Genomic DNA, 17590 nt, shown 5'->3' on the forward strand with positions numbered 1-17590 from the left:
CACAAATGAAAGTGGAAAGAAAGAAATCAAAGATACTAATTTATTAGCCCAAAAGTGTTGAAGAAAACCAGAAATGAGTTGAAGATAGATTTTCATTGTATTATTTGAAAAGTTTTAAAGTTTTTGTTCTTTTTTGAATCTAACATTCTTAAGGTACGAGCAGAGTTGGAGGGGCCATAGTGTAATTTTTCTATCAATTAGAAACCAGAAGAATGAATGATTGTGTGTGATTCTGACCTTGGATATATAGGATAAGGAGACTTGGTGATTCTCAAGTATAGCATAGTGTTTATTTTGCATTAATTAAGAAATTGATAAATAAAAGTGTTTACTGCCAACAGATAGTCACGAATGTAAGAAATACAGTTCATGGTTTCAAAAAGCTTCATGGGCGATCATTTGATGATCCTGTTGTGCAAACTGAAAGGATCAGGCTTCCCTATGAGCTGCAGAAGATGTCTAATGGAAGTGCAGGAGTTAAGGTAAGCTTATATTCCCAGAATGCAAACATATGTTCATATTAAAGCAACCAAGTATGATAATATTGCCTGTTTTTAAATATTAAAAAAAATTTTAATTTAACTCCTTTCCTCTGGATGCAGTACCTATATACCAAAAATACAGGCAGTTTTCGTAATATGCTTTAGTGAATGCAAAAAAAAAATCTGATTTAGAATAATAATCTTTTTAATCCAAATACTTTTATTGTCAAGAAAAAAGGATTATTATTTGGAGAACTTTTAGAGGTGAACCACTTTTAAGTAATAAAGGCAGAAGCGTATGTGATTTAGAAAAATAGACCCCAAAAGTATGTTGATTTCTATAATGAGTTTTCTCTAATTGAGAAGACTCTTATAACATATTATAGAAGTATTAAAGCAAACTCTTCTTCCAAGTAAGAGATGGACTCTGGATTTTTAATTCTACATCCTGAGACAGAAAGTTATAGATTGGTTAACAAAAACTAACGGAATACCCCAAACCACAGAGTTATTATATGGCTCAGCAATTCTACTCTTAGGTATATACACAAGAGAATTGAACCATATGTGCACACAAAAATTTGTACACTAATGTTCATAATAGCATTATTTATAATAGCCAGAAAGTGGAAACAACCCAAGCATCCATCACGATGAGTGGATAAACAAAATGTGGTATAGCTATTCAATGGAATATATTATTTGGCCATAAAAAGGAGTGAAGTACTGATATGTGCTACAACATGGATGAACCTTGAAAACATGCTAACTGGAAGAAAGGCAGATATAAAAGGCCACATATTGTATGATTCCATTTTTATGGCTATCCAGAATCAGGCAAATCAATAGACATGGCAAACAGATGTGTGGTTGCTAGGAGTTAAGGGTAAGGGGGAATGGGTGAATCTACTACTACTGCTGCTAATGGGTCACTCTTTTTAGGGTGATGAAAATGTACTACAGTTATTGGTAATCAGTGTACAGCTTTGAATAGACTAAAAACCACTGAATTATATACTTCAGAAGGATAAACTTTGTGTGATATGAATTATATCTCAAAGTTAAAAATTTTAGTAGCTGATTTTAAACTTGATATATATTTCCATGTTTAGAACTAAGAGGGTTCTGACTGCAGGATGGATGATGAGTTGTAGTAAGGAGACATGAGACTTAACAGTAGTTCAAAAAAGACACCATGAGAGATTAAAGACAAGTTGAAAAATGGTGAAATTTGTGGATCAGGAGTCGCTGACTAGGAAGCTGGATGGGTCATGATAGCAGTAAATGAGATAAAGAATAATATTCACGTATCCTTTAGATATGGTAACTTCTGGTTAATGACTCTGGAGCAGTTTTATTCTAAACTACTTAAATTCTTTTGCTTTTATTCTTTCAAAAGAAAATTAAAAATTATGCTTTGTGAATAGTTTGATAAAAACAAAATAAATTATTTTTACAGAAAGCCAAAGCCTAATTTTTTTGACATATAACATTGTATTAATTCAGGTGTACAACATGATTCAATGTATGTATACATTCAAAATGATCACAGTAAGTCTAGTTAACATCCATCACTACACAATTTTTTTCCCTTGTGATGAGAACTTTTACCATCTACTCCATAACTTTCTCTATCTTTTTTTGCCCTCTAGTTTTGGTGGCCATGTCTTATGAAAGAATGCACTAGAAGTAAAGTCTTCTCTTGTTGCAGAGCACGGGCTCTAGGCTTGCGGGCTTCAGTAGTTGTGGCACGCAGCCTGAGTAGTTATGGCACACGGGCTTAGTTGCTCCGCGACATGTGGGATCTTCCCAGACCAGGGCTCGAACCCGTGTCCCCTGCATTGGCAGGCAGATTCTTAACAACTATGCCACCAGAGAAGTCCGAAGTAAAGTTTTATAACACCTTGTATATCTTTTTTTTTTTTTTTTTTTTTGGCCAGGCCATGCAGCTTGCAGGATCTTAGTTCCCCGACCAGGGATTGAACCAAGGCCCACAGCAGTGAAAGTGCCAAGTCCTAACTACCGGACCACTAGGCCAAAACCTAATTTTTAAGTGATACAATTTTTATACAGTCATAGTGAGTGCATGTAAGCTAGTTGAAGAGGCTTTGAAAACGTTAATCAGTCCTGTGTCAAACTAAGTTTCTTCATCTTTTTTTTTTTAACATCTTTATTGGAGTATAACCGTTTTACAATGGTGTGTTAGTTTCTGCTTTACAACAAAGTGAATCAGTTATACATATATATATATATGTTCCCATATCTCTTCCCTCTTGCGTCTCCCTCCCTCCCTGCCTCCCACCCTCCGTATCCCACCCCTCTAGGTGGTCACAAACCACCTAGCTGATCTCCCTGTGCCATGCGGCTGCTTCCCACTAGCTATCCACCATACGTTTGATAGTGTATATATGTCCATGCCACTCAGTTTCTTCATCTTTTGAAGACTGAAGATCTTTAGCATTCAACTTCTCAAGCATTTTATCCACTTATTTTTTCTGACATTTGTTTGAATAAACTTTGATGTTTATTTCATCTAACTTTTATATTATTTTTAGAAATACTGTATTGTTGTGCCTCCTATAATCAGACCAAGACACATGGTACTTGATTCATTTTCAATTCACACTTGTTTCAGTGAGCTTGATTTCTTCCCATGTTTAAAGACAGTAATTTCATGTAATGCTTGGTTTTGAACTTAGTTGTGATTTGGAAACAAATGGCTATCAATTTTAAGTCTGTTTCAAAGTAAATTTTATATAATTATTTATACATACTTATACACTTATATACAAACATGCATTGTGCTACTTGAGAAGTTCTTTAAAGCTCTTCCAAAGTTTAGTGTATTCACTCCATTGGGGTACAAAGGTAAAAGATATAGCTTTTTCTTTTGTAAATTAGATGTAGTTATTGTATGGGTTCTAAGGTAACTTTGTATTGCTTATAAATATTGTGGTTGTCATTATGAAAGGGTTTGATTACTTGAATAAAGCACAGTATTCCTTGGTCAAGAAGCACTGTAAAGTTTCATTTTAGGTGCTTAAATTCAACCTAGTCTTAAACCTGTGTATGAGAAGAAGTGGTTATTTTAAACAATAATTTTAAAATTCCATGTATACATCTATATACAGTAATATATATTAAATTTCTTTTTTTAAAATAAGGAATTTTTTCTTTTGGCTGTCTTCTCATTTCCTTTTCACAAAACTGTATTACTAAAGTTTTCATTTTAAACCCAAGAAGAGTTCTAACTTCCAAAAGAAAGATTATTTGATCTTTTTCCCCTTATTTGTTTATAAGGGTAGTGAATGATAAAACTTGCTTTTGTGGGAGATGGGGATCTGGAGCATGTAAAGACACTCTTGAAGATAATTTGTTTGGTTGTAATACTATGTAAGGCACTGGAACTTCAGAGATGAGACATAATGATACTAGAGCAATCCTTTTGGTATATAACTTCATTGAGCAAGGACTTTGCCTTTTTCACTGTTGTGTATCGATCATGTATAAGGTAGGTGCTCATAAAATACTAGATGAATAAAGGACTCTTGATAAATATCTCCACTTTTGGCTTTAGGTGCGATACCTAGAAGAAGAGAGACCTTTTGCAATCGAGCAAGTTACTGGAATGCTGTTGGCTAAGCTTAAAGAGACTTCAGAAAATGCTTTGAAGAAACCAGTGGCTGACTGTGTGATTTCAGTAAGTTTTACCTCAGTAATGAACACTCTTGAATCATATTTTCCAGTGTATTAATGTTGTATTGAAATATTTTTCTTCCCTTTTTTTATTCCTTCTGACCTTATCCAGTAAATAACCTAAATCCATTTTTACTTTTATTTTTAAAAATTATTTTATTTGATAAAGTTCAGGATTGAGTTTCCCATAAAGTTAACTGTGATAATCAGTGAATCTTAAAATAAAAACTAATGTATGTGATTAGTTGGTGACTGCTGTACCTGCCACTTATCCCTAAGAATCTTTCCAGGTAGCACTTAACGTCCCACCTCTAGGGACCGACCTTATTAACATTTATGTCAAAGGTTGAAAATGCCCAGTTGGGAATTTGAGATTCTGTATATCCTGTATCAGAAATAAAAGATCCTTTTTTAAAAATGATAAATTAGATGTATTTAACACGTATAGTTCCAGAAGTTTTGACATACACATACACCCGTGAAACTATCATCATCACAATCAGTATAATAAACACATTAATCACCCCTCAAAATCCACTTGAGCCTTTAAGATAAAAATTGTTTGTATATAAGATGAACAACATGATGCTTTGATATACATAGTGAAATGATCACTACAGTCAAGCAAATTAACATATCCATCTTCTGTGGTTACTTTTTTTGTGTTTGTGTGGTGAGAATACCTGAGATCTACTTTCTCAGCACATTTCCAGTAGATAATATTGTTAAGTGTAGTCACCATGCTGTACATTAGATTTCTAGAACTTATTCATTCTACATAACTGAAATTTTGTACCCTTTGGCCACTGTCTCCCCATTTCCCCCACTCCCTGCCCCTGTTAAGCACCATTCTACTCTATCATATGAATTAGACTTTTTTAGATTCCACATATAGGTGAGATCATGCAGTACTTTTCAGAAAGAAAAGATGTCTTTTAAAGATTCTTAACAAAGCGTTTAATCGTTTATCCCATCTTATCTCTTGAGATCCCATTATATATTGATAACTAGTTTTTAAGTTATATGTTGTCACCTAAATGATGTGAATATATTCTTAGTACTGTTAAACTTGACTGCGTAAGTTCAGGAGTCTCATGTCATCAGAAAAATAGAGAATCGTATTATGAACTCTTCAGTGAATTTAGTAATTAAAATTTGTCAGATGTATTTATTTATTTTTTAAATATTTATTTATTTGGTTGTGCTGGGTCTCAGTTGTGGCAGGTGGGCTCCTTAGTTCTGGCATGCATGTGGGATCTAGCCTTGACCAGGGATCGAACCTGGGCCCCCTGCTCTGGGAACATGGAGTCTTAACCATTGTGCCACCGGGGAAGTCCCTGTCAGGTGTATATAGAATTTTTAAATGAGAGAAAAATATTAGCTTAGTATTTTGTTTTCCAGTCATCTTGTAATAGTAAATGATAGAGTTTACCATTGTCCAGGCCCTATTTAAGGCATTTAACATGTATTAACCCATTTAATCCTCAGAACTACTCTGAGGATATTATTAACCTCAATTTCACAGATGAAAAAACTGAGACACAGAGAAGTTAAATAACTTGTGGTCATAACTCTTCCATTATACTGCCACTTGAAAGTATATGTCAGAATGGTGTACATTTTAAAATTGTATCTTAAATTCAAATCCATCCCTATTTATTTAGCCATACTTGACCTTACTTTCATGTCAGAAATTAGTATCAGAACATGGCATTGTGAACTTCTTGGGCATTATTAACTTTGTAATCAGTGCAGTAGACCCACGTGAGCTGTACAAAGGGAAGTATTTTCTGCTCTATGCACTGTCATATCCCTAATGGCTACAAAAGTACTGGTACATAAGTGCTTAGTGAAAATTAAGTGAACCATACCTTATGATTTAGATTTTTGTCTGAAGGCTAATACCAAAATCAGGATATACAAACTTACCAAAATTCAAGTTCTTTTTGTGTTATTATCTATTAAATGAAATTTCTAAATTCAAAAAGCACTAAGATTGGAGGAGACTACTTAAAACTGGAAGAGCCCCAAGTTTTGCACATGGATATACTTAATTAGCTTTTTAGAAATTTGTCTGTAGACCAAATGAAAGTGCTTCTTAGTTTGACAGTAATAAGTATATGTAATCTTATTATTAGTTTTAAATTAAGAGTTTATTTTTTAATAGAAATATATGGTTTTTTGTGATTTATAAAGAAACACATGCTCATCATAAGTCCCCTGCAATATAGTTCCCCCTCCCTTTGAAATACAACCATTGTAAACATTTGGGAATATATTCTTCTATTAGTACATACATATACAAAAATGAAATCATGCTCTACATGCCCCCCCTTTTTTTTAATGTAATAAAGATACTATTCCATGACAATTCAGATCGATCTGATTCTAACATCTATGTAGGATTCCATTATGTGGATATAACATATTTAACCAATCTCATTTTAATAGACTCTTGGGTTTTTAATGTTTCAGTATTAAAGATTAACAAATAAGTACTTTTATAAACCAACATGAGAAGGATTTAACATATTTTTGAAATCCTACAATATTCTATTTTACTAATTGCTTTAAATTTGTGTTCATACTTTAGGGCAAAACTTTATGAGGTAGAAATTGCCAACCTTAAAAAAAAAAACTAGTATTTTTTTCCTCATTTATTTAATTAGAACACCAGTCTTTGCCTTAAGCTATACATAAGTTCATTTTTCAACTGATGAAATGTTTAAGTAAAATCTGTTACATCTATTACATAGATCTATTACATCTATTCAATGTAATAACACTTAATTATTGTTTTGCAACACCAGATTCCGAGCTTTTTCACTGATGCTGAGAGAAGATCTGTGATGGCTGCAGCCCAGGTTGCAGGCTTAAATTGTTTAAGGCTAATGAATGAAACTACTGCAGGTGAGCAGTTTGCAATTTGAAAATCACTGTCAGAAAAATATTATTATAGTATTTTTTTCTAATTAATACAAAGCATTTATTTTTTAACTCTATTATGTACTGATATAAGCTTGTCATTTTGGAGCACAACATTATGGCAGAGTTTAAACATGTCTTTCATTGGCTATAAGAGTCATTAATATTATAGGGTTATAGACGGGTAGAGAAAAAAACATTAACCAATTTATGAAAAGTGAATTTACTTTGAAACTAATAATTTGTATTACTCTACTGTGTCTTAAAATGTAGTATCAGCATGACTTACCTATTGTTTTCCAAGTGATTGCTAGGCTGGAATTAACCTAATTCTTTGTTCTTACATAGTTGCACTGGCATATGGAATTTATAAACAGGATCTTCCTCCGTTAGATGAGAAACCAAGAAATGTAATATTTATTGATATGGGACATTCTGCCTACCAGATCTCAGTTTGTGCTTTTAACAAAGGAAAACTTAAAGTAAGTAAATAAATGATTTGCTATATTTAATTTTCATGTCTAAGAGCATATGAGACTATATAGAGAACCCTAATGCTTGGATTTAAATCCTAGCTCTGCCACTTAAAAACTGTGACCTTGAGCAAGTTACTTAACCTCCCCAAATCTCAGGTTCCTCACCTGAGGATATTATCAGTAAGTACCTCATAGAATTTTTGAGGATAAAATGAGTTAATGATTATAAGATGCTTGGAATGCCATATAGCAGATATTATGTGTTAGCTATTTTTATTATTGAGGTGTTCAGTTACCTATCAGGGAGCATAAATTACATATTTATAATTGTACATAGGATTGAATCTTTGGATTGGCTCTTCTTGGCTGTTTTGGTTTTGGTTACATACTTAGGACCCTTTCTTTGCTCTCTTAAACTTGGTTTTTGGCCCACCTGTTCAGTGTTGTTATAGAACCATGGGTTGTGAGATAATGAAGTTTTAGTCATGGTAACTCAGTTATTTCAGAATTAGAATTATTCTTTCACGTAGGTATATAGATCTATAACTTAAAGCAGATAATTCAGAGTGGATAGATATGTTGGCGAAATACAAGTGATAATTAATATAAGTGGTTCCAAATTTGGCACCCTGTGATTTTTGTCAAGCTCTTTGGTTTTGATTCTAATTTTAAAAGGTATTTTGGAGGGGGTGCTGAAAACATCTAATATTTCTGAAAATTCATTTCTGGTTTTTCAATTAAACAGGTCTTGGCTACTACCTTTGATCCATATTTGGGTGGCAGGAACTTTGATGAGGTTTTAGTAGACTACTTCTGTGATGAGTTCAAGACAAAATATAAGATAAATGTAAAAGAAAACTCTCGGGCCTTGTTGCGTTTATATCAGGAATGTGAAAAACTAAAGAAGCTAATGAGTGCAAATGCATCAGACCTTCCACTGAACATTGAGTGTTTCATGAATGACCTTGATGTTTCTAGTAAACTGAACAGGTACCACGCATGCTTTCAGTTTGAAAAGTGTTTTCTTATTTTCTGTTTAGTTCATGTCTGATTTTTCTTTCTTTTATTTTAGAAGATATGCTCAATTTTTATATCCCCAAATAATGAATTGTATTTCATTTTCCCACAGGGCTCAGTTTGAACAATTATGTGCTTCCCTCTTAGCCAGAGTTGACCCACCATTAAAAGCAGTAATGGAACAAGCTAGTAAGTGGAAGTTACTGAACTAACCATCAAAACTGTACCATGGTGTTACTTGAATGGGGTAGAAAATGGTAAAAGCAGTAAAAAAAATTCATGTGCTTTTTGAAGACTTGTATTTCTTGTTTTAGAGAAGGAGATTATAACTCACTGTTTATTCATAAGAGCAGGGCCACTAGAAATCAGAGTTATGAGAACTCCTTCTGACTCATATTGTTTATATCATAAAACTAATGCTAGTTATATTTGAAGGTGTCTATATGTAAGATTTTAAAGATTGATTGAACGTGGAAACGAGGGAGGACATGACTGCTTTTTGTTAAAGTTTTTTGTAATCAATTAAAATTACCTTCTGTGGCGATTTGTGAGGTGGAAGTTAAAACTGAAGGACTCTGAAGTCCATGAGGTGCTTGTCTGTCCTTGTGGTCACTTCATCATCTAGACCAAGTACAGTGCCTGATAAGTAGATAATTCATATCTATTAAATTTTTCTTTTTTCCAAAATTCATTTTTATCTTCTTTCCATTTTACGTTGTTTTGAGCAAATAAAAAAAATATATTTTTTTTAAAAAGTACTTTCCGGGGTCTACTGTTCACATTTTTATAAAGACTGTCTTATTTTTCTCAATTAAACCTTTCGTTTTCCAGACTTGCAACGTGAAGACATAAGTAGTATAGAAATTGTAGGGGGAGCAACACGAATTCCTGCTGTCAAGGAACAGATCACTAAATTCTTTCTTAAAGACATAAGTACCACATTAAATGCTGATGAAGCTGTTGCAAGAGGGTGTGCATTACAGGTATGATTATTAGTCTTTTTTTAAATTTTAGAATGTATATTTTGCCAGAAATATGGTGATAGGCCTCAAAGAACTTTTTAATATTATCTTGTCCAACCAGTTATCAATAAGCTAAAATTAAATTGAAATTATTCCTAAAATATAAGGGTCGTGTCTGTCCCATTTGTTTTTAAACTGTCATAGGACAGTATGTCTGTAATTATACTGAAAAAGCATTTATTTTATGAATTCTTATAATTATTCCTATTTAAAATTCTTTTTTTGAGATTTAAATTTTACATCAGTTTTTGTGAAGTCACAGAAAGAGTGCTTTGACACTTTAAAATTTTAACTAGCTATTACCAAAAACCCAGAAATTTTTAAAATGTAACAATTTTATTATAAGACCTTTATTAAGTAGTTCAGTCATGGTAACCTAGGGTATGTTTGGTGTTTGTTGATTTAAATATGGTATACATCTTATTTTCAGTGTGCGATTCTCTCACCAGCATTTAAAGTGCGTGAATTTTCCATAACAGACCTTGTTCCCTATTCAATCACATTAAGATGGAAGACCTCTTTTGAAGATGGGACTGGGTAAGTTACTTCTAAAGCCTTGGCTAGAGCTTGTCATCAATAAGCAATTGAACCTACTATTCTAAATTAGAGCAATTTATACTTCTTAAACTTGTCAAACACTTTAGAATACTATCTTAGAAACAGGAGAATATAAAAATGATATATAGTCTGTAAACCATTATGGCATATTTTTTAATTAGTATTTTATTATAAAGTAAAACATTCTCATTTTCAAATAAAAATCACAGTATAGAAATATAAAAACTTGCATTTGCCATACCCCAACTCCCTTAGCCCATTTTATTGAGGTAAATAACTATTGTTAACAGCTGGGTATAATATATCTATCCAGTCATTTTCTTTGACAATCTAAATAAAATCATCACTTTTAAATCGTACTTTATTATTAAATTTGCATTTCTGACTGTTTGAGCTGCAAGTCTTTTCATGCTTTGACATTAACATTTCCTTTTCCATGAACTGCCCAGGATATAAATTGTTTACTTTCCTACCAAAATAAAAATTTGTATTTCAAATATTATATTTGACTGCTTTTCAGAAGTATAGTTTGTATAATAAAATAAACCTCTATTTAGGTTTTGAAGTTGCTTTTAAGATTTTCTGTGTTCTATACATCTGCACCCCCAAGAAATTGAAATTTTTGCACAAATTTCAAAAATATCGGTAGAATTTGGTCCTCAGATGTGAGCAAAAACATCCTTATATATTGCCTTAAAATATACCTATTCTCAGATAATTTTTCTCATTTTAGTAGGATAGAATTGTCTGTTACTATGTCAGACTTTCTAAAACTTTGAGCCCTAAACCTGTCAAAAGGCATGTTTATTTATAGCAAAACCAGTAATTCTTTTTCTTAACATTTGTGCACAGAGGTCTTAAAATTGCTGCTTATCATGAATTAAAAATGAGATGGATTCTGTAATTAGGTTCATAGGCAACTTTCTGTTTGTTTTTAACTGTTTTCCCACTCCATTTTAGGGAATGTGAAGTATTCTGTAAGAACCATCCTGCCCCATTCTCAAAAGTCATTACTTTCCACAAGAAGGAACCATTTGAACTCGAAGCATTTTATACTAATTTACATGAAGTGCCTTACCCAGATCCAAGAATCGGTAAGAGAACTCCAAAACTTTTTTCATAAATTTTAGCTTCTTACAAATATGTTAATATTTGAATCAAGAAAACAAAGTAACATTTCAGCTAAGCCAGCACTGGATTTTTTTTTTTTTTTTTGGCGGTACATGGGCCTCTTACTGTTGTGGCCTCTCCCGTTGCAGAGCACAGGCTCCGGATGCACAGGCTCAGTGGCCACGGCTCACGGGCCCAGCCGCTTGGCGGCATGTGGGATCTTCCCGGACCAGGGTACGAACCTGTGTCCCCTGCATCGGCAGGCAGATTTTCAACCACTGCGCCACCAGGGAAGCCCCAGCACTGGATTTTTAGATAATCATACTTTTTTCTAAACCTGCACTTTTTAGTGCTCAGAGTTTATTTCTGGAATAACAGCAAGTTTGAATCTTTTTAATTCATTTTGAAATGCGTATTTAAAATGCTCTGGGGCTTCCCTGGTGGAGCAGTGGTTGAGGGTCCGCCTGCCGATGCAGGGGACACGGGTTCGTACCTCGGTCCGGGAAGATCCCACATGCCGCTGAGCTGCTGGGCCCGTGAGCCGTGGCCGCTGAGCCTGCACGTCCGGAGCCTGTGCTCTGCAACGGGAGAGGTCACAACAGTGAGAGGCACGCGTACTGCAAAAAAATAAATAAATAATGCTCTGTAATTGACCTGAAAAGTTTGGTCAAAAAAGTTTTTTTTTTTTTTTTTTGTTTTTTTTTTTTGTGGTATGTGGGCCTCTCACTATTGTGGCCTCTCCCGTTGCGCAGCACAGGCTCCGGATGAGCAGGCTCAGCGGCCATGGCTCACGGGCCCAGCCGCTCTGCGGCATGTGGGATCTTCCCGGACCGGGGTACGAACCCGTGTCCCCTGCATCGGCAGGTGGACTCTCAACCACTGCGCCACCAGGGAAGCCCGAGGGTTATTTTTTAATGGAAGAACTCTTTAATCAGAAAACTGAAATTGTGCTGCCAGACTGAGGACATATTCTGATTTTAAACTTACGTTCACTGGCAACAACTAGAATCCAGTTATACGAAAGTGGAAATAGGAGACTATAATATCCATTTTAGCTGAGTAATCTTTTAGAAGATATAAAACAGTATGATTTACATCATTAAAAGAAGGAATATTAAATTTTAAAATTTTCTGTATGTGCTACTTTTATTGATAGATTAAAAAAGGGGGGACAATATTATTTTTTCATGTACATTATTTAAAGCAGTAGAAGTAAATTACTGAAAATGGTATTAGTTTTCGAGGGCTTCTGGAACAAAGTACCACAAACTAGGTGGTTTCAACAATAGAAATTTATCGTCTCACAGTTCTGGAGTCTAGAAGTTCAAAATTAAGTTGTTGGCAGGATTGGTTCCTTCTGAGGGCTGCGAGGGAAGGATCCATTCCAGGCGTTTGTTCTTGGTTCATAGATGGCTGTCTTCATGTTCACATGACATTCTCCTTGTGTATGTATCTGTCTCCAAATACGGACGCCAAGTCATTGCATTAGAAACCACCTGATGACTTCACTTTAACTTGATTACCTGTAAAGACCCTGTCTCCAAATAAGGTCATCTTCTGAGGTTACTGGAGAGTAGGGCTTCAACATATGAATTGGGGCCAGAGGGAGGTCACAATTCAACCCCTATCATAGGTCAGCCAGATTTTTTAATATACAGTTTTTCTGCCTGGTAGTGTCTCTTTACTATGGATAACATTATATATTTGAGCAGTTTTTTTTCTGAAAAATAAAACATCAGATTTCTTAAAGTGAAAAATTAATGTGACCTCAGTAGGTAGTAGTGACTGGATAACTTAGCAATTTTGCTATAGGAAAAATCCAGAAAAAATTTTAAATTGCTTTATTTATGAATTACCAAGATGATTATGATTTGCAAAGTTTATAGCAAAAAGGTAATGTCTATTTGGTTTTCAAACTCAGAAATTGAGTTTTGTTATTTTGGTTTTAGTGTAGCAACATTGTAAAACTTAAAAGTGATATTGCCTTCAGTCAGATTGTCCTTGGTTAAGATACCAACTCTCCTTTTTCCTATTGATGATTTTGGGCAGGTTGCTTAACCTGTCTGAGTGTTTATACCAGGTTTATTAGTATATTTAAAAAGTGATCTGGGGGAAATGCATGTCCCACAGAAATTAATCAGCATATGATAATTTATGATTTTCTTTTGCCGGTATCTGAAAGATGATAGTAAAACTATTGAATGAATGAATTGAATGAGTTAATCTGAGGCCCATGTACTGATCAAAGCTCTTTTTTCCTTAAGGGAGCTTCACTATTCAGAATGTTTTCCCACAGTCTGATGGTGATAGTTCCAAAGTTAAGGTTAAAGTTCGTATTAACATCCATGGAATCTTCAGTGTGGCTAGTGCATCAGTAATTGAGAAGCAGAATGTAGAAGGGGATCACAGTGATGTTCCTATGGAGACAGAAACTTCTTTTAAGAATGAAAGCAAAGATGATGTGGTATGTAGAATTTCTGTTTCAAAAAGGTTCCTCTAATATATGCAATATCTTAATTCTACCTGGTACTTTTAATAGTTGAAAATATTAAATCTGAGGTTTTGCTCTGAAGTTCTGCTATAGGAATCAGTATATAAACTTTTAAAAATAAAATCATTAAAGAATAATTCTATTTTAAATGCTCTACATCTTTTCATGTTGTAACATGCTTTTCGGCGGCTTGTGTATTTTTCATAGCATTATATGGAAAAATGCATATGTGTCTGGAGTCACCTTTCCTAAATTCTTCATTTCTATTAAAAACATTTATTATAGCTAGCTTTTTAGCATACAGATAAATCCAATTCAGAATGATAAATTCTGAACTGTATACATATGTGTTTTTAGATTGAGAATACATGCTTAATAAAGAAATTTTCAGAGTTTAGTTAGGAGATATCTGCGGCAGTTGAGCAGAAGAATGTACTGTACATTCAGTAACATTAAAACAATTTTTTTTCGTGGTATGCGGGCCTCTCACTGTTGTGGCCTCTCCTGTTGCAGAGCACAGGCTCCGGACGCACAGGCTCAGCGGCCATGGCTCACGGGCCCAGCTGCTCCGTGGCATATGGGATCTTCCCGGACCGGGGCACGAACCCGTGTCCCCTGCATCGGCAGGTGGACTCTCAACCACTGTGCCACCAGGGAAGGCCTAAAACAGATTTTTGACAGTTTCTTTATGAAAGAGTTATATGACTCTAACATTGTATTTACTCTTGGCATACTATGAATGAAGGAAGCTTAGGAGAAAGTTATTATATTCCATTACATAAAGTTTTTGTCTTTTTATGTATACTATTTGTAAGTTATTTTAATGGCTTTTTTTCAAATCATAATTGGAGGTCTGCCCTAGATTTTTCATATATTTCTGCATGTTAAGAATGGATTTTAAGATTTTAAATTTCAAGACAGTTTCTCCCTTTCATGAAAGTTGTCTTTTTGTCTGTTTTTACTAACAGTTACTATAAAATCTTTTCTTCCAGATTGATCAGAATTCTACCACTACTCCTTAAAGTACTTCGTTTAAGGACCATGGCATTTTCTTTCATTCTTCTTCCTGTGTGTTGTTTTCCTATTACATCCTCCCTTCCTTGAATTGAGGAGAAGGAAATACTGTCCTAATATGTTAGTGAAGATACACTCAATTTTTCATAAATAAACATAAGAGTAATAGGTGAAAAGTTAATTTTCTTAATTGTAGTTCACAACAATGTATGGCAGACATTTAATCCATTTAAGATTTATTTTTTGATAAAATTGAAAGCATTCTTTATGCCTTTTATTTTGTTTTTAACATCTTTATTGGAATATAATTGCTTTACAATGGTGTGTTAGTTTCTGCTTTATAACAAAGTGAATCAGCTATACATAAACATATGTCCCCATATCTCCTCCCTCTTGCGTCTCCCTCCCTCGCACCCTCCCTATCCCACCCCTCTAGGTGGTCACAAAGCACCAAGCTGATCTCCCTGTGCTATTCGGCTGCTTCCCACTAGCTATCTATTTTACATTTGGTAGTGTATATAAGTCCATGCCACTCTTTCACTTCATCCCAGCTTACCCTTCCCCCTCCCCGTGTGTGTGCTCAAGTCCATTCTCTACATCTGCATCTTCATTCCTGTCCTGCCCCTCAGTTCTTCAGAACCATTCTTTTTTTTTTAAGATTCCTTATATATTTGTTAGTACATGGTATTTGTTTTCCTCCTTCTGACTTACTTCACTCTGTGTGGCAGACTCTAGGTCCATCCACCTCACTACAGATAACTCAATTTCATTTCTTTTTATGGCTGAGTAACATCCCATTGTATATATGTGCTACATCTTCTTTATCCATTCATCTGTCAATGGACACTTAGGTTACTTCCATGTCCTGGCTGTTGGAAATAGAGCTGCAGTGAACATTCTGGTACATGACTCTTTCTGAATTATGGTTTTCTCAGGGTATATGCCCAGTAGTGGGATTGCTGGGTCGTATGGTAGTTCTGTTTTTAGCTTTTTAAGGAACCTCCATAGTGGCTGTATCAATTTACATTCCCACCAACAGTGCCTTTTAGAGTGTGTTCTTTTAAAGCTACTTCACTTTCTTCACCTCTTTTTCTTCCAAGTCTCTGTGTAATGTTTTAGACCTTTAATTTTCTCTGTTTAATGTTAGTGAATCCTGGGCACTAAAACCAAGGAGAGTATGGCACCCATTTTCTACCTCTCTTGGCATTTCTTATTTGCTGCTTCTATTTGTCTGTGGGCTTGAAATCCAGTTAGCCAGTCCTTTAGGATGATCTCTTGAATGTGGACTTAAAAACTCACTTGTGAATAAAATGTATGAATTTATAACATCTGTTTTGGCCATTCAGAGATTGATTTGCTTACAAGAGTGTTTTCAGCTTACTAGAACCCAGGTAGTTGGTGTTCCATATAAGGTATTTCTTCTTCTTAAGTGAGATGTTCCTGAGTATTTCTTTTATAATTTATGCAATCAAGATCCAAAAAAAAGGTAACTAATGTTATGGATCATATACTTAGCATTGTTGGTGAGCACATTCACATATATTAATCTCCTTTTAAATCCCTACCTTAGTTGAACAATAGGTGTTGAATAAATTGTAGTTTATTTCCTTATTCTTGCTAATAATGTAACTTATTTCCTTATCGTTGCTTTTAACATACGGGGTGATGTTGAGTACCCTACCGTGTAGAAAACATCCTGTGTACTGTATTGCTTAATGGTTCTCTCTAGGACTTTTCTCTTTAATTCTGTATCCAGAAGTTTAAAAGCTTATTAAATTCCATTATAAAGCAGTCTCTCCCTTCCCCCCTCCCAAAATGTGAACAAATTCAAAGTAGACTCTGGAAGCTAATTGTTTTAAGCTTTACAGCAGAAGGTAAGAAGATAATAAGTTCTTTTTACTGTTCCCTAGTTGCTGACATTGCTGGCTCTGAGGTCGATGAAACCCAGACATATATCAGTGAGCAACAGTAGGAGTTCTTTGTTTTTTTCTTTCTTTGCATGAGAGTCAATTTATGAGAGATTATTTTATGGGCCTCATTTTTTCATTAAAAATTAAGATGGCTTCAATTTTCCTGAAAAACCATAACATAGATTGTCAACTTTTCTTCAGTACAGTATAAGGATGTCTCAGAAAATGGACACTTTTCTTCTAGGTATTTATTAATATCTGTACGTATTAGGAAGGTATTACAACTTAGGCTTCATGGCACAGTGAAGGATCAAAGAGACTATTTATTGTACTAATGTACCACAATTTATTCCCCAGTTGTTGACAATTTGGGTTGTTTATCTTTTTATCTATTTTTTAATTCAAAATATCTGATTACTTATATGTACCAGGTACTGTTCTTCTAGGCACTGAGGATACAGTGGTAATAAGCAAGATAAAGAAGGTCCCCACCCATCTGTAACTTACATTCTAATGGAAGAGGATAGGCAAGAAGCAACAAGATACCATATAAATATAAAGGAAATTAACAGCAGGGGGATGCATAGTGGAAATTAAGTGATGAGGAAAGCCACCTGTGAGAAAGGAAAAGGAAAGCTAGCGTGAAAGATGAAAAGGCAGTTTGAGAGTAAGGAGCAGGTAGGTAGTTGTCCAGACAGAGAGAATAACAAAGGCCCTGATGGCAGGATACCCTTTTTTATTGTTACAGATACTAAGGTAGCTGATAATATAAAATATAGAAAAGGGGAGAGTGACAAAAAAAAGAAATTGAGAAGGTAGGTCAAGGGACAGATTAGATAATTATTCTGGATTTTATTCTTAAGTGCTTTTTCATTTATTCAGCAAATAA

The 17590-nt window shown here is 34.4% G+C and overlaps 1 protein-coding gene across 2 annotated transcripts in view; it reads left to right on the forward strand.

Moving 5' to 3' along the window:
• The window catches only part of HSPA4L (heat shock protein family A (Hsp70) member 4 like), a 50918-nt gene that overhangs the window by 13487 nt on the left and 19841 nt on the right, over positions 1-17590 (forward strand). For both annotated transcript variants that reach the window (XM_059066161.2, XM_067036641.1), the window contains exons 3-12: positions 342-482; positions 4060-4182; positions 6989-7088; positions 7452-7585; positions 8325-8569; positions 8709-8785; positions 9428-9579; positions 10049-10155; positions 11137-11270; positions 13551-13750. In XM_059066161.2, coding sequence (XP_058922144.1) covers positions 342-482; positions 4060-4182; positions 6989-7088; positions 7452-7585; positions 8325-8569; positions 8709-8785; positions 9428-9579; positions 10049-10155; positions 11137-11270; positions 13551-13750 — 1413 coding nt within the window. The remainder of the gene's footprint in view (positions 1-341; positions 483-4059; positions 4183-6988; positions 7089-7451; positions 7586-8324; positions 8570-8708; positions 8786-9427; positions 9580-10048; positions 10156-11136; positions 11271-13550; positions 13751-17590) is intronic.

This window comes from Kogia breviceps, chromosome 6, assembly GCF_026419965.1.
Source record: "Kogia breviceps isolate mKogBre1 chromosome 6, mKogBre1 haplotype 1, whole genome shotgun sequence".
In the NCBI taxonomy this organism is placed as follows: Eukaryota; Metazoa; Chordata; class Mammalia; order Artiodactyla; family Physeteridae; genus Kogia; species Kogia breviceps.